The following is a 22,978-nucleotide window of genomic DNA, read 5'->3' on the forward strand; positions in this document are numbered from 1 at the left end:
GTGAAATGGAACGTAATGTTAGGAGAATTACTGGAGGACGTTTCCCTGGACTATGGAGACCCTTGCTGCATAACTATGACTGTAACAACGATGTCACAATATTGCTATAATAATTGCCCACAACCAGCTCAGGTCAAAAGCAGTGGTCTTCGCCTTCAACTGAGCACCACATGTATCAGCAGTGTTTGCATCATTATGATCACAATATCTGACAACAAAGAATACTCTCATTCTGGCTCCTTCTTTCAGACAACTCAGTCCTCCATGATGGGGAAGGCAGAGGAGATTAGTTCAGCTTATGATGGTGAGGTCATGTGATGGGGCTCTTCACTTTACGTTGGACCAGAAAACAGAGAGGGCAGTAGAATCAGAGGCAGGGCTATATATAACCTTCCAATGCCTATCTCCAGTGACCTACTTCTCTCCCTGCAAGGCTCTGCCCCCTAAAGGGTCCACAGCTTCCTAAATAATGTTACCAGCTAGGGAACGAACATTTCAAACCATAAGTCTATAGGGAGACATTCCACATTCAAACCATAACGTATCACCATCAACTTAAGTCAAGAATCTCTTACTCAGGTTTCCACTAGTTGAATGGAGCCCATAGGTGGCTTAGACTCATAGCTCCAAACTGTGTTTGAATAGTGCTAAGAAGAAGCAGTTGCTCTGTCAACAGGGCAGCATTTTACAGAGGGAGCCATGAGAGGTCATATTCAGAGACATATATCTTCTAACTGCTAGGACTGTACACTGGCAACCCATTCCGTCCTCTCAGTGTTTGAGACACTGGGAGCAGATATCTGAATATGAGCATCCCGCAGGGTCTAGGGTGGCTCCCACAATGCCCTTGATGACAACTATTGGACTTCATTACTGAAAAGGCCCTACCATCTCTTAACATCACATCTGGAAGCCAAGATTCTAATTCATAAGCCCACAGATAAACCATAACAAGGGCATCCATCTGGAGACTGTGATGGCCAGGAATTATGAGACTCGGTGCAAGCATATGGGAGGCCAGCCAAGGAGCAGGTCCCAGCCAGGAATTGAGAACTGTCTCCTGGCCACTTCTCTTTCCACATCTGCCAGGCTATGTTTTCAACACTGTTGATCTCTTTGCTCTTGTTATTCCTCACCTAAATATGCCAGTGTGTGAAGGTCCCCTTCTTGATATCCCCTTTCCCTTCTCTTTCTTCAACACCACCTTTTCTTTTTCATGTGCATCTAGAACATGCCTCTCTGAACTGACCCAGTGAGGTCCATTCAGGGCTCTACCACATAGGTGCTTGTGCATATGTAAAAACCTACGTAAATGTACCTGAACCTTGGCTTTGCAAAGAACCAGCGGGGTGGCCCCAAGCAAGCTAGGTTCTGATTCTCGAAAGCCTCCGTTTCCACCTGGGAAGTGATCTTCAAGAGTGTCCCCGACTCCGACTCTGGCATGGGAGTTCTGAAGGAGCAGGTGCAGTGCACAGCCTGGTGGAGTGGGCATGCTTTTCCCACCACACTCACTGCCAGTTGCAGACAGGACGGTCTGCCTGACTCACACCAGGGACTGCTGATTTGCTTACTTTCTGCTCTTGGTTTGTTTTTTCCAGGGCTGGGAGAGGGCTCTGCCCTCCTTCATCCAGACAGCAGATCGCACCCTCGGTCCTTAGAGAAAAGCGCCTGGAGGGCTTTCAAGGAGTCACAGTGTCATCACATGCTGAAGCATCTCCACAACGGTGCGCGGATCACAGTGCAGATGCCCCCGACCATCGAGGGCCACTGGGTGTCCACAGGGTAAGAGCTGCATTTGAGACGGGAAGTGCAGAGAGAGCAACCTGGGAAGCAGGGCCTGAGGAAGACCCTCTGATGGGTTTAGATGCTAGCTTTGCACAATCAACAGCAAGAGAGAGAACCAGGCATCTCTTGGAAATTATGGTTGGTTATGCAAGCAGAACTAAGAGCTGCAGAAATCTTACTCCAAAGCAGCAGCGGTAATCATAGCTACACTACACGGTGTGAGTGAATGGATCCTTGTTTACTGAACTCGGTGGGACCACTCGTGTATAAAGAGAAACCATTAGCAAGTGAAATTAAGCGTCTGCGTTTTGCCAACCCTGAAACATGACTGCAAAGCTTCTTATGGTCTAAATATTCTCTCCATACTCCGGTAACTTAATCTACAGTTTCAGGGCACTGAGAGTAAGTTAAGAGCTGCCTTCACTAGCCAGTTCTTAGATTCTTTTCTGTGCTGTGAAGCTGAGATTTATCCTAGTTTGAGCTCTGGCTTATCTTCTATTAGAGCTTTTAAAAATAGCCTAGAGGCGGATCAGCGATTTTTTTTTTCTACCCATTAAATTGTTGAGCATTAACAAGACTAACTGGGATCTGATGACGTCTCCCTATGCACAGTCCCTGGGATATGGAGAGCAGCCTCCAGAGACCTTCCGGGAATAACTCAACACATATGGACATAAGACAAAAGAAATCCTATAAAATGATGAAACTGATTTTTCCCCTAAAAGTGGGTCTCTTAAAGTGACTGTGATAAACTCTTTGCAGATACATCTTAATTAAATTAAATTAAAACTTGAAGATGGTCATTTATTAGGTGGCTGCTATGTAGCCAGCAGTTGTGTATATTTTGTGTATATAGCTCAGACTTGGTCCATATTGTCAGAGATGTTGCAGATGGACCCAGAGGATCAGGAGCTCAATGACAGGAAAAAGAGAGTGTGAGAGAGCCTTGCGTTAGAATCAGGATAGGCCCTGAAAGTCTACTTTCTTCCTGCAGGAAGAGTTATCTATGTAGAGAAAGTAGCAAAGTTAGGGCTGGATATAGAATGGGCGTGGCTTGACTAGCCTGGAGACCCCAATGATCGCAGCCCTGCAACCCAGCTCCCTGTGTGCAGGGTGGCTCTGAGCTATCTTGCCATCTTGAAGATTAGGTTCTTTTTTTGTTGTTGCTGTTATAATTGTTAATTTAGAGTAGACTTCTTGTTGATGATGGTTTGACTTTGTTTTGTGGTTTTGGTTTGGTTTGGTTTTGAGACAGCATTTCATTGTGTTACCCTTGAACTAGCTTAGTTCAAGGCTAACCCTTAACTCCTGAGGTAAATGTTTCTCCTGCTTAAACCTCCGAGATAGCAGCACTACAGGTATGTGCCACTGTGTCCACCTTACAGGTATTCTAATCTAAGAAAAGTTGGAAGTACTGCTTAAAATAGGATCCAGATTTATTAAAGGGCCCTGCAGCAGTTTTGAGCAAATACACAGGGGCAACCGTAGGCTGGGAGTGACCCTTGAGAGATGCACACACTTCTGGCCAGAGCTGATGGTGGCTGGATTGCAAAGGAGAAATGGCTGGGTCTGAGATGCACTGAGTTCAGGAGGCAGAGCCCACACACTGTTGATGTTGAGATTAAAAGCAATAGATCAAAAGAAAAAAAAATGAAGAAGGAGCTCTTCCAATCTCCACTAATCTCTGTCGTTGCTCATGCTCAACTCTAGTCCCTTTGGGTCAAAAGCCTAAGGTGGGCCTTTGCCCCTTTCTTCTGCCTCCAAAGACCAGTGCTCAAAGGACTACTTGTGTGTTTTGCATCCACAAGGCATTATTTAACATTAACAACTGTATTTACCTCGCACAAGGTACCCATATTAAGTAGTAGTTATCCCTCAGCAGTCTGCCGACTAAAAGTCCAAGCTGTTGTCGGTTTGGGGAAGCACCTGTGCTTTGGATGGTGTCCCGGTTGCTTGATTTAGAACAGCTCAGTGTTGTTCCTGAGCAGAGGGAGAATTCTGATGAGCCAAGACTCTTAACTGGAAAGACCAGGCTCTCAAAAGCTTCACGGACAAACTCTGGGCAGTGATTCAAGAGTCCCTGCCTCTACTGGTCTAGGCTCTGCTGTGTCCATACAGATTGGTGACAAACCATGTTCCTGAGCCTGTCCAGCCATTTTGCTCCATAGGACCCAGTCATGGGGTTTCTGGCTTGGGAGCCTAACATTTATCTAAGGGCATTTCCTCCTTGTCAGTCAACACAAACCAAAGGAATCCTGGTCTCTCTTATTGTGTTAACTTTGCTTCCATTTAACAGCCTCTTAATGTTTTTTCCCACTGAGTGGATAAAACTTTTGAGTAGATAGAAGAGCAGACTTCCATTTCTGCCAAGATTCCATTTCAGAACAAAGGACATCTCGTACCAGCCTAGACAAGGACCCTGATTTGAAGGATTCATGAGTCTATATGTACCAGGTGGGTGTTCCTGGTCTAGGGCAGCGGCACACTACTCCCTTTTCTCCAGAGAGAGGGGAGCTTCCCTAAAGGGGCCCCTGCTTCTCCTCACAACGAGTGAAAGTCTTTTAGAATAGAGTACTTAGGGTCAGTTACTGAAGCTGCATTGCCTAGATTCATGGTCAGACTCATGTGACCTTGTACACGTCTCTTCATCTTCTGCCTCGGTTTCCTCAGAGATGGATGGTAGGCATACACAGTACCTAGCCTACTGTGAAGATTCAAGACAGTGACGTTTGTCAAGGACATAGAAGACATTGTTCTTCTTACTGCCATGACTTGCCATGTCTTCTCTGTCTTCCACACGCTGTTGGCTTTATCTAGCTCTTCCCCTGTTCTTGTCTTCAACAGCTGTGAAGTAAGGTCGGGTCCGGAGTTCATGACAAGGTCTTACAGGTTCTACAACAATAATACCTTCAAGGCCTACCAGTTTTACTATGGCAGCAACCGCTGTACAAACCCCACCTACACCCTCATCATCCGAGGCAAGATCCGGCTTCGCCAGGCGTCCTGGATCATCCGTGGGGGCACCGAAGCTGACTACCAGCTTCACGGCGTCCAAGTCATCTGCCACACAGAGGCAGTCGCTGAACAGCTCAGCCGACTGGTGAACCGAACTTGCCCAGGCTTCCTGGCTCCTGGTGGTCCCTGGGTACAGGACGTAGCCTATGACCTGTGGCAGGAGGAGAGTAACCACGAGTGCACCAAGGCTGTGAACTTTGCCATGCACGAGCTGCAGCTCATCCGTGTGGAGAAGCAGTATCCCCACCACAGCCTGGACCACCTGGTGGAGGAGCTCTTCCTGGGCGACATCCACACGGACGCTACCCAGAGGGTGTTCTACCGGCCGTCCAGTTACCAGCCGCCCCTGCAGAATGCCAAGGTACTTACCTAGCCACAGAGCCCTGCAGAATCTGTATCTCTCTTGATTAAGTTAAATAGGTGGCCCACTGGGCATGTCAGAGAGATCCTGGGGAACCTGAGGAATGTAGGGTTCTACCTCATAGAGGAGGCGTTTCTAGAAAGCAAAGGGGGAAGTGTGGAATGCTGGGAAGGGACATGTAGCTGGGAGCTCAGGGCTGCCAGCCCCCATGGTTCGTGTTCTGAGGAGTAGTCATGATGCCCATCAACAATAACTCCAGCATCCCAGAAGCTCAGCCCAGAGGACAACATGAGGGTCATGAGGGGTACCATAACCACTATGCTGGGAAAGACCCCCATCAGCAGCACACCCCAACTTTGGAGAAGATAGGACAAACAGTGGGAAGGAACAATGCTGTCCCATAGGACCTTAGACTTCCCTGTGGTCATTTACCTGTTCCTGTTTCCAGGTTGCCAATGGCTTCCTGAGACATGCTATCGTTACCCTGTGAGGTTCTTGGGTCAGGTGCCTTTGTTCTACACTTGGTGAATTTTAGTGCCAACAGTTGAACCAAATCTCTTTCTTCAAGACTCCATCTTCCTTTTTATTAAATGACTGTGATTAGAAGGGGGAGGGAAGAAGGCAGGAAGCAATTAAATCATATAATTCTCATTATTTGAGTTATGTTCTGGTAGTATTTGGAATTCACAAGACGTTTCCTCCCCCACGCTCCAAGTCATGTCAGTTGATGTCTTGTGGTTATGGGCTTGGGCTAGCAGACAGATTCAAGCTTGTAGGAGCAGCCAGGCAATTTTTCTCCATAGTGTCCACCAGCCCTGCTAGCCCTGTTGGCCTTGGTGGACCATAGCTAAGAACAGTGGATCTGGCTGACTTTTCTTCATTAATCAAAGTCTTCTTTATAGGTCCCACTGAGTTTACTCATCACTAATCAAGCGCCTCAGAGACTTCTCCGATGGAGATGGTGCAGGGCTGCCTGTCTTTCCATCCGCTTTTGTATGCTCATGCACAGGCGCTTAACTAAATAATCATCTTCGTTAAAACTATGAAAATGATGTCCTGTGTGCAAGGTGGTGCCTCATGGAGGCCCAGAGCGCACAAGCTCGCACAAGCCCGGATTGCCTGGGGTGATGGTGCACTGCTGTAGGCAGCTTACCAGCAGGACCAGCAGGGCTCCTGGAGCTTCCTTCCCACATGGAGGAGGAGGAGGAAGGTCCCTTGTGCTCTGTCCTTAAAGTTCAGAAGTACCAAGAAGCAAGGGAAGCTGTGGTACCCAAGGAAGGCCTGGTATCCTCTTACTGCGATGGGCAAGAGACCTACAGCTCCATCCCTACATGGTGTAGGAACTGCTTAGCAGGGTGCTGCCTGCTTCTGGGGGCGTGGTTCTAGACCAGGCTTCAGTAGATCTTTTAGAAAAGCAGGTAAGGACTGCTGGCTTCCATTTCTGTTCTGAGTCCCGACTGGAAGGTAGCGCCATCTCTATTCTGCAGTGAGCGTCACAGACGGTACCATCTTGCTTCGAATTGGATTACAAATGGAGGGAAGGAGGGGTCATTTCACACCTACATGTGAGGTGTCCTTTGAGTAAAGAATGACTGACTGATTTCATGTGGTCTGGGTTGTCCACCAACACTCCCTTAGCCAGGGACATGCCTGTTCTGTCACTCCAAACCATCTTGGCAATCTGCCAAGCAGGCAGGGTCATTGTCATGCCCTGCACCCCTTTCAGTGAGTAAAAAAAAAAAAACAGCTGTATGCCTAGTGTATAGGCTCATGACTAATTCTAGCACTCAAGAGGTTGAGGCAGAATTGCTGAGAGGAATGCCTGGGCTACATAGTGAGGTGCCAGGGCCAGCCTGAGTATACAGCTTGCTGTCTATAGTATAAGACATTGTCTTGAAGACAAACAAACAAACAAAAATATATAAGCAGCAAAAACCCGTCCCCTCAGTAATCATGGGTAGAGGTCTGTCAGGCTGCCTGTCCCTTACCTAACCTGTGCTGCTGTTTGCGCGGCCAGGACCAGGTTCTGTTTCCTTGCCAGCATGAGCCCACCTGGGCTCTTTGATATCTTAAGCTCCTTTTAAATGTCAGAAAGAGAAGAATTGGTTTTGTTTCCTGTTCCCCCCTCCCTTTTTTTTACATGAATCTCTTCCCCTACCTCCTCTGCCTCTAGAGTGTGAAGGTTTCTAGGTAAACCTCTTACCTATGGCCCTCAGTCCAGGTGAGGAGGACCTATCCTGAGGTTTCTGTTCCTCCCCGGTCAGGGGTCAGAGCCAGTTATCCCGGCCTGGCATGGGATTTCAGGGTGACAGGCACGATGCTGACCTTCTCTGGGGCACTTTTTATTTCTAAACAGTTAAAAGATTTTCTTGAACTCTGGATAAATTGGCAAGCCTGTGGAATTTGGAAATGGAAGCTAGTCCGAGTACACAGCTGTCCTGCTGGCACCAGCTGGGGTCAAGTGTTCCCTTTCTGACCCTTTGGAGGCTCCGTCCGTACTTTTTTCCTTTACAATGGAAGTGCTGTACAGATGCTGTCCATCCTGTCTCCCTGCGCTGGAGAGAGGAGCCTTTCTGGCTGGCGGCTCCTGGAGAAATGAAAACGGCAGGCTGGAGAGTGTACAAGCGCTGTCGGCAGCCACATCCTCCTGTCGTCTCCTCCCTTCTCTGGATGAGGCGGTTGTGGGAGCATTTATCTAGATTCTCAAGACTCAGACTCCTTAAACCACCCCAGGTCCGAATCCAAGATTCCAGAAGCATGAATGGTGGAAAGAATTTGAGGAAGTGAGGTTTATCTAGGACATTTCTTCATAAAAGGGATAAGAAGACCAGCATGTGTAAAGGGATCTCATTTGTGTAAAACTAATGCTGCAACTAGAGGGGAACAGAGGGTGTGAAGAGGGGGAACCTAGCAATGGATTCCGAGGAAGGGTGGGGGTGGCTTCTGTCATTTGTACCATGGTCTTGCAGAACCTAAACACCATTGCCAGGGAAAATTAAAATTCAAGAAAAGAAAAAAAAATCCCAGCTAGGCATCATAAGGAATAGTGAAACCATAGATAAGGCAGGTAGCCACTGGGAGGAAGGCTGAGGTTCCCCTAGATCAGCAAGACCTATGCTGTGGGACCACTGTGGCTGCCCAGCCAGCGTGGTTGCAAGACTGTAAGGCCACTGGGCTCAGCAGCTGAAAGTAGCCATTCTTCTCTTGTTGTCACTTGCCTTGTACCTCTTGGCTTTGGTGCATCGTGATGCCCCTCAGGAAGTTTTTAGGTCTTTACCCAAGACAGCTAGGAGGAAGTGAGTGGACTTGGCCAGTGTCTTTCTAGACACTGGACATGGTACAGCCCAGTTGCTCGTGCCCATGGGACATTCCAGCAACAGGTTGTTTGGGCTGGTTGTGGCTGTCTAGCCCAGGACAGGAAGCAACTGGGAGAGAGTTTCTTCAAAGAGTACACACGCCCGTGCAGGGGTCCTGGAATCTCTAGCTTTGAACTTGTTGCCTCTCCCTAATTGCTGGTCCATGGAGACCTGGCCGAAACTTAGTTTAACGCTAAATTGAGTTTGAAACCGCTAGTCTTAGCCCCTGTGGAAACAGGACACCATGTAAAAATAGAAACTTCAAGGCAGCCTGTTTTTCTAGGCTTTATGCAGCTTGGCTCTAAGGCTCTGAGTCCTGTGGCAAATAAGAGCTGTTTGCAGACTCAGGTGTGTGGGGATTTCTTTCAGGAGGAAATTGGCTACTCTTCCTTAAGAAAAATCAAGGTGGCCTAAAATAACCCCTAAGAAGATGCTCCGAGTGGGAGTTTAACCCCAGCACAGCACCACCCTCTGTCTTGATTCCTGAGAGCTGTATAGTTGGAATGTATACCCAGTTCATTCATGCAGTGATAGACTCAAATGGTTATTAAAAGCAAATGATGGCCAGGAGCCTTGGAAATGGCAAGAGTTTTAAGCTGATGGAATTGCTCAATCTCCAAAATCCTCTACAGATCCATCCACAGGGTTGCAAGTCAAAAGGATTGTCTAAAAGTAACCGCCAGGCATTGCGTGTCTTAAACATTCTGACCTAGCAAACTTGCTCCTACAGCTGCCTGGGGTTGGGAGGGAGGCCTTCACAGCACCTGACCCTGACAGAAAGAAAGGGGTCAGAGCTCTGACACACTCTCCAGGTCTACAGAAACTCCCAGGCTGGGAACCAGCATCAGTTTCTTTCTTTTTTTTTTTTTTCCATTTTTTATTAGGTATTTAGCTCATTTACATTTCCAATGCTATATCAAAAGTCCCCCATACCCACCCACCCCCACTCCCCTACCCACCCACTCCCCCTTTTTGGCCCTGGCGTTCCCCTGTACTGGGGCATATAAAGTTTGCATGTCCAATGGGCCTCTCTTTCCAGTGATGGCCGACTAGGCCATCTTTTGATACATATGCAGCTAGAGTCAAGAGCTCCGGGGTACTGGTTAGTTCATAATGTTGTTCCACCTATAGGGTTGCAGATCCCTTTAGCTCCTTGGGTTCTTTCTCTAGCTCCTCCATTGGGAGCCCTGTGATCCATCCATTAGCTGACTGTGAGCATCCACTACTGTGTTTGCTAGGCCCCAGCATAGTCTCACAAGAGATAGCTACATCTGGGTCCTTTCGATAAAATCTTGCTAGTGTATGCAATGGTGTCAGCGTTTGGATGCTGATTATGGGGTGGATCCCTGGATATGGCAGTCTCTACATGGTCCATCCTTTCATCTCAGCTCCAAACTTTGTCTCTGTAACTCCTTCCATGGGTGTTTTGTTCCCAATTCTAAGGAGGGGCATAGTGTCCACACTTCAGTCTTCATTCTTCTTGAGTTTCATGTGTTTAGCAAATTGTATCTTATATCTTGGGAACATCAAAGTAAATGGAGAGAAGCTGAAGCAATCCCACTAAAATCAGGGACTAGACAAGGCTGCCCACTTTCTCCCTACCTTTTCAACATAGTACTTGAAGTATTAGCCAGAGCAATTCGACAACAAAAGGAGATCAAGGGGATACAAATTGGAAAAGAGGAAGTCAAAATATCACTTTTTGCAGATGATATGATAGTATATATAAGTGACCCTAAAAATTCTACCAGAGAACTCCTAAACCTGATAAACAGCATCAGTTTCTAATGCAGAGTCTTGTTTGAGAATGAGGGCTTTCATTGTCTACAAGGTATTCCTTCCAAGACCCCAGAGACATCAGAAGATGGCTCAAGTCCTATGCTGGTGTAATTGTGCATGGGAGCTCCGTATACCTCCATATACCTATACATCTCAAGTGGACTTACAATGTCTAAGAGAGCCCGAGTCTATAGAAGTGCCTGTTATACTGTATCCTTCAGGATCCTGCGAGCAGAAACACTTGAAGGGTTAGCACAGGTGCAGGGTCTCTCCCTTGATATTTTGATCTGAATCTCAATGTATCCTCAGATAAAAACCCCATTCATGGGGAGGGATGACCGCGTGTGAAAAGTGATCTGTGGAACTTCCTGCCATTAGTGACATCAGAGGGGCTGGAAAAGGTGGCCATGGGCAGTAGACTTTTTCAGCCCATTGCTGCTGCAGACTAGGTTGTTCTTTGAGTGTATGCTATGAGAGTCCTGGGTAATGGGACAAGACACCAGCTCGGGGGAAGGACAAGGGGCTTTTGTGGAAGAACCCTGTGTGCTTTCTCTTAAGGATCGGACATGGCAGAGATGATAGGAGATGGATGTGGTGGTACAAAGTTGAAGGTTTGGGGGTGGGACGGGGACCTGAGAGTTCCCCATGCCATTCTTAGGTAAATTTTCGTAAAGAAAATTCTTCCCGTTACTGGGCCAAGGTGTTCACTAGGCAGCAGATGCCCCATGGTGTATATACAGACAGGGCGCTGGCGGTTGGTTATTTCTTGCTTGGTTGTAAGCATCACACCATGGCTGTGCTTCAGCCCTGCTGCCATGCCCCGATCGCAGATATAGATCTTGTTATTTCTTGACTCCTCCAGAGGATTTTGGCAGACAAACAGGCATGCAGGGTTGCTTTATTTAAGGAGTTAGCAGGCTAGGAAAGATTTGTTGTCAAGGACAATGCAAGCGGTAAACATTTCATCCCTTAAAAGGCAAAAACACTGAGAGGCCAGGGTGAAACCCCCAAGAAGCAGGAAATTGGCCATTTAAAAAGTATGTCTCAGCAGCTAGGGAGAGAGGAGGGGAGCAGGCAGGAAACTTCCTCTGAGACCAGTGAAGTCATCCCGGCCCCTTTAAAGGGATCAAAATGAACCAGAGGTCATGGGTTACCTGAATCCAATTCTGAATTTATGCATTACATTTATTTATTTATTTATTTATTTATGTATTTATTTATTTATTTATTTATTTACTTTGTGTGTGTGTGCGCACATACAGAGCTTGGCAGCCAGTGTCCATATCCACTGAGCCATCTCCTTGACTCTGAATCTGTCTCCAGAAAGCACTGCAAGATGCTCCTCCCACAGACAGCATCTCTCCTGATGGATAAATGTGACTTTCATTATTCCACCCCTTAAATATCCCGAGATCCTTTCTCCCTATCAGTTTGTCCATCAGGGGCCACATCAGGCTTGCCAGTGTTCTGCCAGGGGACCTAGGGAATGAGGGAGGCTCTCTGGTCTTGGCCTAAAAGGACTAATGCGGAAGCCAGATGGTCTGGAACAGAAATGTCACCCAGCACACAGCAAATTGCCATTGCAAGAGCATTCACCATGGGCTTAGCTACCCGGGGTTTCTGTATGGGACTCATGAATACTTTTTTTTTTTAATCCAATGGAGCAAAGCCTTAGGAAAGGAAGTTTCCATCTTCGCCTCCCATTTCTCTCCTTGAACAAAACTTTTAGCCAAGAAAGGCTACTTTGAAGGCTTGTGCTTTGTCCAGCCTGCTTCTCTAATTGATCTTTCACAAGATCTTCTCAAGTAATTTCTTCCATTCTGGGAAGCCCGTGGAAACAAGTGGGCACTGTCAGCAGATGCTGTTGACCAACCCTCCAGAAATAAATGCTGGCAGGAAACAGGAGAAGCCTGAAGAGCCCCCATCAGTCATCAGCCTCAGAGCCCTTTGCCATGGGGCTGCAGTGCTTGGTGAGGGGACATTTGCTGTGTGTAGAACCTCAAGCCTGAGAGGGAAAGAAGTTGGAGGTAGCGTTCCATAAGCCCAAGGATTGAATTAGAGGCCCAAGATGGCTTTACGTTTGTGACGTCATCTGACCCAGGTTATTTTCTCTCTCTACATCTTGGTTACACAGGCTGGAAATTATGCCAACATTCTCATTAAACTTAAGACCTAGATGTACTTGAATGCCTCAGAATCCTGTATTCTTATGCACAGGCTGTAGTTCTTGAACCTGCTGCCCCAGGGCAGTGTGCAGACAAGCAAACCCTGCTCCCTGTCAGCAATACCGTGTACTTGGGAACTGCAGGGTCGATTTCCATTTTTAACACGAGTTCTTCTTTTTCAGAGAACACTTGTATGGGGCTTATTTCTAGCTCCAACCCTCTTGAGCTAAGTCTTCCCCCAACCCCTGGTGCCACGCATGGAGCCCAGAGTCACTTACATGCCAGATGAGCACCCAAGGCCTTAGATTAAAGCTTTTGATAGAGCTTTTTATAGTGTGTGTAAAGAACAACAGCAAAGCTACAGCTACTGCGCCCCCCCCCCCACTCCCAATCTTAACCTTCAAACCCTGTGTGTGCAGAAGTCCTGACTTTATATAGTTCTTTCTTACGTGGAGGGAAATGAAGTGCTATAGAGCCAAGTGGGTGAGCCTCGGAACGGACACTTCTCAAGTGGGAATCTTCTATCAGAATGTCTTTCTTTCTTTCTTTCTTTCTTTCTTTTTTTAGTAAAATAATTTTACAAAGCAAATGCTTTCCAGTGGTGCAAATCTTCTTCCGTGTGAACGATCTGCATCGGAGTTCTCTCCTGCTAATCTGTAAAGGCTCTCTCATTAAACCACCCTAGAAAGGGAGCTGTAGGGCAATAAATACAACGTGTAGGCTTTATTCTCCATGACTCTGACACAGTTGCTGTAGATCCCTTTAATTTTCATTCACGCCAAAAAGTATAAGAACTTAAGGAAACAATTTTTCAAACTTAATTCACACACAGAAGCATCGCCTTACACACCCCCATGACTAAAATTGTCACCTTCTTCACCTCATCCACTGAGTCCAAAACCTCTGCCTCTGCTTAGGACATCTTCGGTTGCTTAATGGTAGCTGCAAAACTGCTTCAAAGGGATGGGGAGGTGGGCAAAACAGACCCTGCTCTAAAGAATTTTACAAGTGACAGATATGCTTTTTATCAAATTGTTACGGAAGGATAAATTTAAACCACAATAGGAAGTTGCCCATTGGGACAACTGTTACCAAAGGGGGGGGGAGTGGAAAATAAATCTTGGCAAGGATGTGGGGGAATTGGAACTCTTGTAGTTTGCTGATAGAGATGTCAAATGGTACAACTGTGGAACCCAGGCTTCTCCCTCAAAAATGCAAACATTGCACTGCCATATGGTATAGCTATTTTACATTGCACATGTGGTATAGCTATTTTACATCTAGGTATATACTCGAAATGATTGAAGAAGGATTGCAAATATATATACCCATGCAGCCATGTTCATGGCGTTATTCACAGCAGTCTAAAGGCCTAGGAGCTGATAAGCAAAATGTGTCCCTGCCTGAAATGCTTAGGCCTTAAAAAGGAAGGCCATTCTGATACATGCTCTAACATGGGAGAACCTAGAATACATCTGCTAATGACCCGCCACAAAATTGCAAATATTATATGAGTCTCCTTATAGGAGGCCCTAAGTTATCTCTCATAGGAGGTCCTTAGTCTTGTCATGTTCAAAGACAGAATTGCAGGGGTGGTTGCCAGGGGCTAGGAGAGGAAGACAAGAAAGTTCTAGAGATAGTGTAGAGATAGTGTGATCGTTACCTCATCATGTGACTATTCTTAATGCCACAGAATGGTACACTTAAAAATTACTAAGATGATAAGTGCTACAACCTTTTTTTTTTAACCACAATAAAACAAAAATAACCAGAGTAAAATGTTTGGTAATACTAATGCTTAAGAGCCAGGTTCCTCCTGGCCACTGCACATGAACACAAATCCCACAGGCCCACTGGTTCAACCATGCCCGGCCCACTTTTGATTTCTGCCCAGTGGAAAACCTTTTATCTCGAGAGCACAATTCATCTGGCAGAACCACAGGCCGGAAGAATCCTCTTGGAGTCCAAGACTCCTGTCTGCTGTTCTTAAAGAAGTGTTATTCGTGAACACCAACCTACCACTCCTGATGCTATTGTAGTACAGCCTGGGTGACAGCTGGACCATTTCCCCACTCATCCCTTTCCTGTTGAACTAAAGAGCATTGATCTTCAGTGTTGTGCCATCAGCACTGAGCTGTCCCTGAACCAATATGGTCCCAAAAGGGGAAAACACATCTTTTCAGGGATTGAGACTTATCTTCCTAGAAAGGCCAGAAATGAAGGTGGCACAGTGGATGGTCCGAAACTCTCATTGGATATAGAAAATGAAGTTGTGGAGAGTGGGGTGGAGAAGAAGTGGAGGTAGAGATGGGTGACAGTAAGTCATTGAGCCCACAGAACCTTGTAAGAACCCCCTGGGAATCAGATGCGGTGGGCAGCAAGCATCTTTGCGGTGCAGATTCCAGCAGTAGGGACCCAGCTCTGTGTGTGTGGACCACTGGAGACTGACTGAACATCGGCTTCTGATGCCTCCTCTGGAATGTAGCAAGCCACCTGCAGGAGCTTTAGACTGTCATGGATGGCCAGGGCCTCCGTGGCATTGTGAATAGGCTTCATGCTGATTGTGGTAATATTCTGACATACTCTGCTCTTTGCAGGAGCCCCAGAGTGTACATGTTATAGACACCACCCTAACTTCCCATCCTGGCCTTTAAATGTCAGAACAACCCATTTAGGGCAAAAGCTTTGGATCCTTCACCTCCTGGCAGCTTTCAGAAAGGACATAGCATGTCAGAGCTCAGGACTCCGGGTTCTCTTTTACTTCGGTTCGTACTTTCCTTCCTACCATGAACCCAAAGGACCATGACCATTGCTTTGGTCTACTCAAGTGGGGACCCTGAGTGGGAACCACCTTATTCCTCCCTTTCTCTCCTGCAGCAGTCATGCAAGCATGTCCAAGAGTCACCATGGTGTAAGTGAGGAAGTTGAAGTAGAGAGAGATGAATAACTTGTTTGTGGCTCCCGCCAGCTGTGAGGTAGGCAGCAGGGGTAGGGGGAGCTCAGGCCTTCAGGATCTGGCCAGAGATAGTCTCATCAGCTCTGATTCAGCTCTGCTTTCAATGAGCTGTTTACTTGTTATCTCCCTGGGTCCTATCACCCTGTGGTCTGCTGATAACAGGCTGGAGCATGGTTTATATTCTCCCCTTGCCCCAAAGCCCTCTGCAGGAATCCCAGGCCAGCAAATGCACCTGGACCCTGGGAGAGGGAAGGCTTGTCCCCTCCCCCCTTTAACTCAGTACCCAAAGTGATCTCACCATCTGCAAGCCACACATCACAGGCACAAAGGAAGTGCTCTCTACTGTAAATGGTAACTAAACTCATCCAATGGATGGAAAGGGTCATGTAAGTACAAAGTCTTCCCTTAATGGGGGTGTAGAAGAGGCAGGTGGCAGCCACCTGCCTGCTCTCCCACCCCCACCCTTACCACAGTCTTCCAGGAAGGCAAACTTGTCACCGTTGCCAAGTCACATTTATGAGGGCTACCACCCTACCTTGTGGAAGGAGGTGAAATTTTGACTTCAGGAAAAATGCTGAGCAAGTGTGTCCCTCTCTCAGAGGGGTGAAGGTGTGACTGTGGGTCTGACGACATATGACCTGGGAGTCCCAGGGAGCTCTGCCTCCCGGTCAGAGGGCAGAGATCGAAGGCTATGGTCCAGCTCTGCTCACCTCTTGTGCCTTGTACAAACTTTGCGGGAGTTGAAGAGTAGAAGAGACCATTGGGTTAAGAGTTGTTGGTGGTGTGGTGACAATGTTCCAGTACTGTGCCCGGGGCCAGTCCTCCTGACTTACAGTCTGGTTCTGGTTGCCAGCTCTGGAGCCTCCAGGCAAGCAGGTTAGTCAGAGGTGACATCTGCCATACAGGCACCAAATAAACGCTTCACAGACTGTGCCTCCTGGCAGCGAGAGCACAGCTTTATGGTGGACCTTAAGCTGCAGAGAGTTGGGAAAGCAAGCATTTCAAGAGCTGAGGAGCTGTGAGCCTTGGCCTCTGAACACACATGGACAGGCTGTGCACATGCCCCAGAGGTCCCCCATACCCTTCTGTGTAGCTCCTCTGCCTCCTGCATTCACTTTGTCAAAGGAACCCCGTGATTCCTCTCATGTGTTGTCACAGCTCTGTGTTTTCCGTGGTGTGTTTCTCCCTTGAAAAAAATATAATTGTGCTGAAGTACACCCATGGATCTGTTTCATGGGTACCCACTTAAGGGCACAGTTAAGTGGCATGAGTTACATTCATAATGGTGACGTTTCACCACTGTTCGTATCTGGAACTCTCACCTTCTGAAACTGAAACCCACTACCTGTGTTCTCTGTCCCTACCTCCCGTCCCATCCCTCAAAGTCACCTTCCCACCTCCTGTCTGGATTTCACCATTAAATGTCTCTTAAATTAATGATGAAATCAAGCAGTGTGTGTGTGTGTGTGTGTGTGTGTGTGTGTGTGTGTGTGTGTGTGTGCGTGCCTGGCTTATTTCATTTAGCACAGTGTCCTTGAGGTCCATCCGTGTTGTAACTTGTGTAGAACATCCTGCCTTTTAAAGTTGAGTTCTCTGCCATCACACATACAAAGCACAATGTGCTTCGCCGTTCGTTTGTGGCTGCACAGTTGGATTGCTTTCCTTCTCACTACTGTGGGTCAGTCAGTGCCCTTGCTTTGAGTTCTTCTGGACCTGTATTTAGGAGGGTGATAGCTGGATCGCATAGTAATTCTATGTTTGAGCGTTTGAGGAACCGTCCCTCTCTTGTCCACAAAGGCTGCATCATTTTACATTCCCACAGACAGGACCAAAGGATTGGGAGGTCTCCACATCCTCACCCACATAGACCCTGGATTTGTGATGATCTGAAACCTCAACATGATCCTAAAGGGTCCACGCCATAGCTGACGTTAGGCAGGCTGTCCCGTGACAGCCGCATGCATTGTGTGACTACACATACTGGCTCACACTGTTCTCTACTCTCTGGGCACCAGAGCCTGGCTCCATTTCTTTTGGGGGTTTTGGGTATAAACAATGGTGACCCAAGTACCTAATCCTAACCTTGGTGAACCCACCCCCTGCCCATTTTCAGGGATACACATGTACACTGAGCCCATGAGAAGACTAAAGTCTCTAAATGTCTTGGTTTCTTTGTTTCAGAACCACAACCATGCGTGCATAGCCTGCCGCATCATTTTCCGGTCAGATGAACACCACCCTCCCATACTGCCCCCCAAGGCTGACCTGACCATTGGCCTCCACGGGGAATGGGTGAGCCAGCGCTGCGAGGTACGCCCCGAGGTCCTCTTCCTCACCCGCCACTTCATCTTCCACGACAACAACAACACCTGGGAAGGGCATTACTACCACTACTCAGACCCTGTCTGCAAGCACCCCACATTCACCATCTACGCTCGAGGCCGCTACAGCCGCGGTGTGCTCTCATCTAAGGTCATGGGTGGCACGGAGTTTGTGTTCAAAGGTAAGTCTGCTGGTTCGCATCTCGCAGCACGGCTTGGCACATTTCTGCTGGGACAGAACCTAAGAGAAAGGGTATCTTTGCTGCTTGAGATCTGGGGATGAAGTGAGAGCCATGTCTGCCTTAAAGCATCCTTGGAAATACCTCCTTCCTGCCTAGAGCATGCTAGTACCAGACCTCCACATGACACTCAGGTACAATGGAACCCAAACCATCACACGGGCCACTATGATGTGATAGTCAGGAATGCTCCTGCAATGAAATCTAGCAGCCTCTCTGATAGCATCAGGCCTGTCTGCATGCTGTGTCCTTTTCCTGAATGAGGAATACGGAGCAGGTGTCAGTTAGTTCTTGATGCTCAGAGCTGTCACTTCCAGTCTGAGCTGAGGCTGCATAATAGAGCCTGTGTCAGGCCGGAAGGCGAGAACATCACAGGGAACGTTCATTCTGACAACTTCTCACCCAAGCAAGGAAGCTGGGGTTGGGAGGCACCTGCCCTGACCCCAAGGGAGGGCTTACTGCTTTAGTTTTAAGTTTGAATGCCCGAAAGGTGGTTATCAGTAGGTAATACCAAATAAAGAGGGTAGCTGGGTCATTGGGTAACCCCTTCAGAGTAACACTGTATCTAATGATTGTGAGATGTCTGTGTTGCCTTAGTGAAGCCCTGAGCATGAACACCCTCCTTTGATGGAGGAATTTAGCTCGTGGACACTGGCCTTGTGCTAAACTTAATCAAGACAAATCTGTCTACTCACTAAAAATCCCACTACACCTGTATGCAGAGTTAGCCCTTAGGGCCCCAAGGGTCTGCAAGAGCTGGGGCTTATATTTATTTCTTCTTATTTTTGTTGTTTGCAACTTAACTGCATTTAGATTCCTGACTGATGGGCCCATATTAATCCATGAAATTGGTGATTCAGATATGTGTTCAATGTGAGACCTCTTGGATATTTCAAAACCTTTTCATAAAACAAACATTTGAGTTTTGTTAAATATGGAGGGTTTTTTTTTTTTTTTGCATCCTAGGGAGTAATACCAATTAAAGGGGGGCATATGGGTCATTGGGTAATCCCAAAGATCACTTTTGACTTTTGAGAAATGCTAGGACAGTTGTATTTCACAAGGACATGTGTGATCATCTCCAAACTGGACTTGGAATATAAACCAAATGTCACTGTTTTTTTGGTCATATGTACAGTATACTGTCATGACTTTACATTCATGGGAATTACTTTCAGGGCTCCCTGAAGATACCAAAACGCAAAGTTGCTTTAGTTCCTTCTGTGAAATGAATATGCTTGCACAAAACCTGTGCATATCCTCTTATACTTTACACCATTTCTACATTACTTCTGATACTTAATGAAGTCATTGCAGGGCCGTGTAGTTAAGTTGTAGCTGCGGAGTGCGTGACACTGTGAGCTGGCTGGCTGTGTTTGGTATGATCACCATTCAAGTCAGCATATGGAACTTCCTACCAGAGCCTACTTTTTTGATTACTGTGGTCAGCCAGGCAAGCAATTGGATTGTGCTTTAAAGAGAAAGCTGTGTTGAAACAGTGCCTCTAGCATTTGCCAGAAGTGTCTGCCTCCTTAAGTTGTGTGCCTAGAGTCATAAATATCTCTCTTCTCCACAGTGAATCACATGAAGGTTACTCCCATGGACGCAGCCACAGCCTCCCTCCTCAATGTCTTCAGTGGGAATGAGTGTGGGGCTGAGGGCTCCTGGCAGGTGGGTATCCAACAGGATGTGACACATACCAATGGCTGCGTGGCTCTGGGCATCAAACTACCTCACACAGAATATGAGATCTTCAAAATGGAGCAAGACACCCGAGGCCGCTACCTGCTGTTCAATGGCCAGAGGCCCAGCGATGGCTCCAGCCCAGACAGACCAGAGAAGAGAGCCACATCCTACCAGATGCCCTTGGTCCAGTGTGCCTCTTCCTCACCAAGAGCTGAAGAGTTGTTGGAAGACAGTCAAGGTCATCTGTATGGCAGGGCAGCAGGGAGGACAGCTGGGTCCCTGTTGCTTCCTGCCTTTGTCAGCCTTTGGACTCTCCCACATTGGCGCATCCTCAGATAGAAGACATTTCCTGAACCAAGACTCTTTACCGTGTATGACTTTCCTTCACACAGAGAAAGGACATTGATTCTTTTGATGCACTTGAATGCCTTGAGACCTGCCGTTGCCTCTCCTCTCCCCACCTCTTCCAGCCTCTGCGCCATGAGCAGTGTGTTTGAAGTTTCAGCTTTGAATGTCTTCCCGCCCGATCCGTGGCCTGAGAACTTCATAGAGGTGTGATTGCACTTTATGTCTGCAGAGAGCTGGGGCGAGTGTGTTTAGGGGTGGCAGCTGCCTTCTTCTCTCTGTCCCCTGACTCCTGACTGTGTTTCTGAGCTGAGCTTAAAAGATACAAATGACAAGCTGCAGCTCTCTCTGCCATTGCTTCTCTTTATCTCTCCAAATCCCTTCCACACTCGAGGTTTTCGACACTGGAACCCAGTGCAGCGTTGGCTTGGGACCGCCATGAAGACCCCATGTTTGCGACAGGAGAGCCTGGGTTGGTGTTGAGTACATAAGAGACGAGGCAAGGTTCAGCTAAGTCTTTGTCCCAGCCTTAATGCTAACCAACACTTTCAGAAATGTTGAGTAGAGAGGTGTCCCTAAAGCTTCAATGGAACTTAAACTCTGTTGACAAGCGAGTGCCGGTTTTCACTTGTTGAGAAGAGATGTGTGCCATATACTTGGTTTGGTGGCTACAGAGTACAGCCTGCTGCTTAACCCTCAGAGGAGACTGATCCAGTTGGGAAATTCAGAGCAGCTCCTGCTCCAGGCAGCCAGAAGCAGCAGTGGGGGGTGGGGGTGGGGATTCCTTGTGTTAAGTGCCACACAACTGACAAGGAGATCTGTGGAGTTTTTCTCCAAGTGAACCAATCCCCTGTGTCCTGGCTCACACTGTGGTTAGGGTGGGCACATCCACTCTGCCATCTTTAACACACAGAAACCAAACATCAGTGCTCCAGTAGCTTACTAATGGAAAGAGGTTGGGGTGAGACTCACCCACAGATGAGCCACTCTGCTAGGAGCCAGCTGTCCCTGTGCTCCTTGGTGGGGTCTAGGAGGAGTCACCCTGTTACTAGAATTACCAGCTTGATTCGGCTTCCTCTCTGCATTTCCCTGGTTCTGCCCCACCTGCGAGGTCCAGAGCCATCTCATTCAGGGTTCGCCGCTTCACAGTCATCCGAAGGGAGGAGGGGATGGCCGCCACCCATTCCTTTGTATTATTGCAACTGGTGCTATAAACACCAAGTGCTATTGCTCACAGAGACCCATGAAGGTAGGTGGAGGAGAGACAAAAAACCTAGCTGGAACTGAAAGCAGACATGGAGACCAGGACCCAGGAGAAGAGTCAGTCGTGTATTTAAGAGTTCACTTTGTGAAGCAGTAGCTTTCAGTGCGGTGTTAAATTATAACGAAGGCATGGAGTACCAGAGTGCTTTATATTTAGATTATATTTTAAGTCATGGTGCATACTTGAGGGGGTTTATTAAAAATGAAAGTACTAACTTAATGTCTACTAAGTTTAATAAACAAAGAATTTGGAAGTAACCCCACGAAATACGTCTTCTTTGTCGACTCAATGAATTCTGACACTGTCTTCAAAGTGTGAGCCTATAGACACACTTCAGTGACCAAGAGTTGGGTTTATAGCCACTTTGGTTCACTGCAACCCACCTGGACTCATCTATCTCTACCCTTTAACAATATGCTGCATATATGCCCACAAAGGGATGATAGATATTAACATAGTGTAAGCAGGATGAGTCTGTGAAGTTTGTGTGATCACTTTCTGATGTAATATACATCTCTACAGAGAAATAATAACAGCTTATTCATAACTCACTGACACATTGAAGTATGTCACCATCACTCCCAAGTGCATTCATCTCGGCTTGGTTATATCATGCTAACAGCAATAGGGTCTCTAGAGTCAGGTCCCTTATGTGTGCCAAGGTGATCTTGATGTTATGTGTGACCTTGAAGCCACAGTGGAGCTCGAGGCCATCCAGACTTGAGGGTCAGACATGACAAGTCAATACTGAGATGCTTTCGTTGTTCTTTCGATTTCCCTTGTTTTAATTCATGTGTATGTGATGGAACAGGTAGATATAGTCACATCCTATACCTATACCTATACCTATACCTATACCTATACCTATACCTATACCTATACCTATACCTATACCTATACCTATACCTACCGAGTACAGCTGTCACACAGTGCAGAGAGATTCCTGAAGCTGGAATTACAGGTGGCTTAGAGCCACCCAGTATTGGTACAAAGAGCCAAACTCTGCTCCTCTGCAAGAGGAGTACACCAGTCTATCCTCCAACACCTGCCTACTTTTAAGACAGTGTCTTACTATGTATCCCACGTTGGCCTTGAATTTATGGTCCTTCTGCCTCCATGCAATAAGTGCTGGAATGACAGACCAGTTCTACTATGTCTGACTTGGAACAAGTCTGAAAAAGGTATGCCTGACCCTAGACTAGTCCATTTACATAGCAAGTTTGAAATCCACCATAGTTCAGTACTCAGCACCTGGCAAGTCCCCCTGTTAGTCGGTGGTGGGTAATTCTGCTAGTCAACTCTACATCTGAGGGAAGTCATACATCATGGAAGATTCTTGCAGAACTCACAGGTCAGCTGCAACTGGGCTTTAGGCCACTGATGTAGCAGAACATGAGGCTGGATGGTTGGCAAAGGATGCAGGTTTATTTTGCTTTGTGGTTCTGGAGACTGCGATGCCTGCACTCCAGCAGCTGCATCTGACGAGGGTCTTCTGCTGCTTGGTCGTGGCAGCAAGCCCCAAGTGAACGTGAGGCGAGCATGAAGGGTGGACTTGCGTTATCAGGTCTGTTCTGGCAACAAATCCAGTCCCACGAGATTGAAGCCCTGCTGAAAACAGCATCATTCCGTTCATGGTGGCTCCATCATTGACCTCCGGCCCCTGCTATTGGCTCCACATTCCAGCCCTGCCACAGTGTGGGAATGGG

General features: G+C 47.3%; 1 protein-coding gene across 1 annotated transcript in view; it reads left to right on the top strand.

Moving 5' to 3' along the window:
• Apcdd1 (adenomatosis polyposis coli down-regulated 1) overlaps positions 1–21,539 on the top strand; it is a 31,489-nt gene extending 9,950 nt beyond the window's left edge. The window contains exons 2-5 of the mRNA NM_133237.4: positions 1,599–1,782; positions 4,630–5,161; positions 17,599–17,920; positions 19,554–21,539. Of these exons, the coding sequence (NP_573500.2) occupies positions 1,599–1,782; positions 4,630–5,161; positions 17,599–17,920; positions 19,554–20,002 (1,487 nt within the window). The 3' untranslated portion in view covers positions 20,003–21,539. The remainder of the gene's footprint in view (positions 1–1,598; positions 1,783–4,629; positions 5,162–17,598; positions 17,921–19,553) is intronic.
• The last annotated feature ends 1,439 nt before the right edge of the window (positions 21,540–22,978 follow it).

The sequence above is a fragment of the Mus musculus genome, chromosome 18, assembly GCF_000001635.26.
Source record: "Mus musculus strain C57BL/6J chromosome 18, GRCm38.p6 C57BL/6J".
Lineage (NCBI taxonomy): Eukaryota > Metazoa > Chordata > Mammalia > Rodentia > Muridae > Mus > Mus musculus.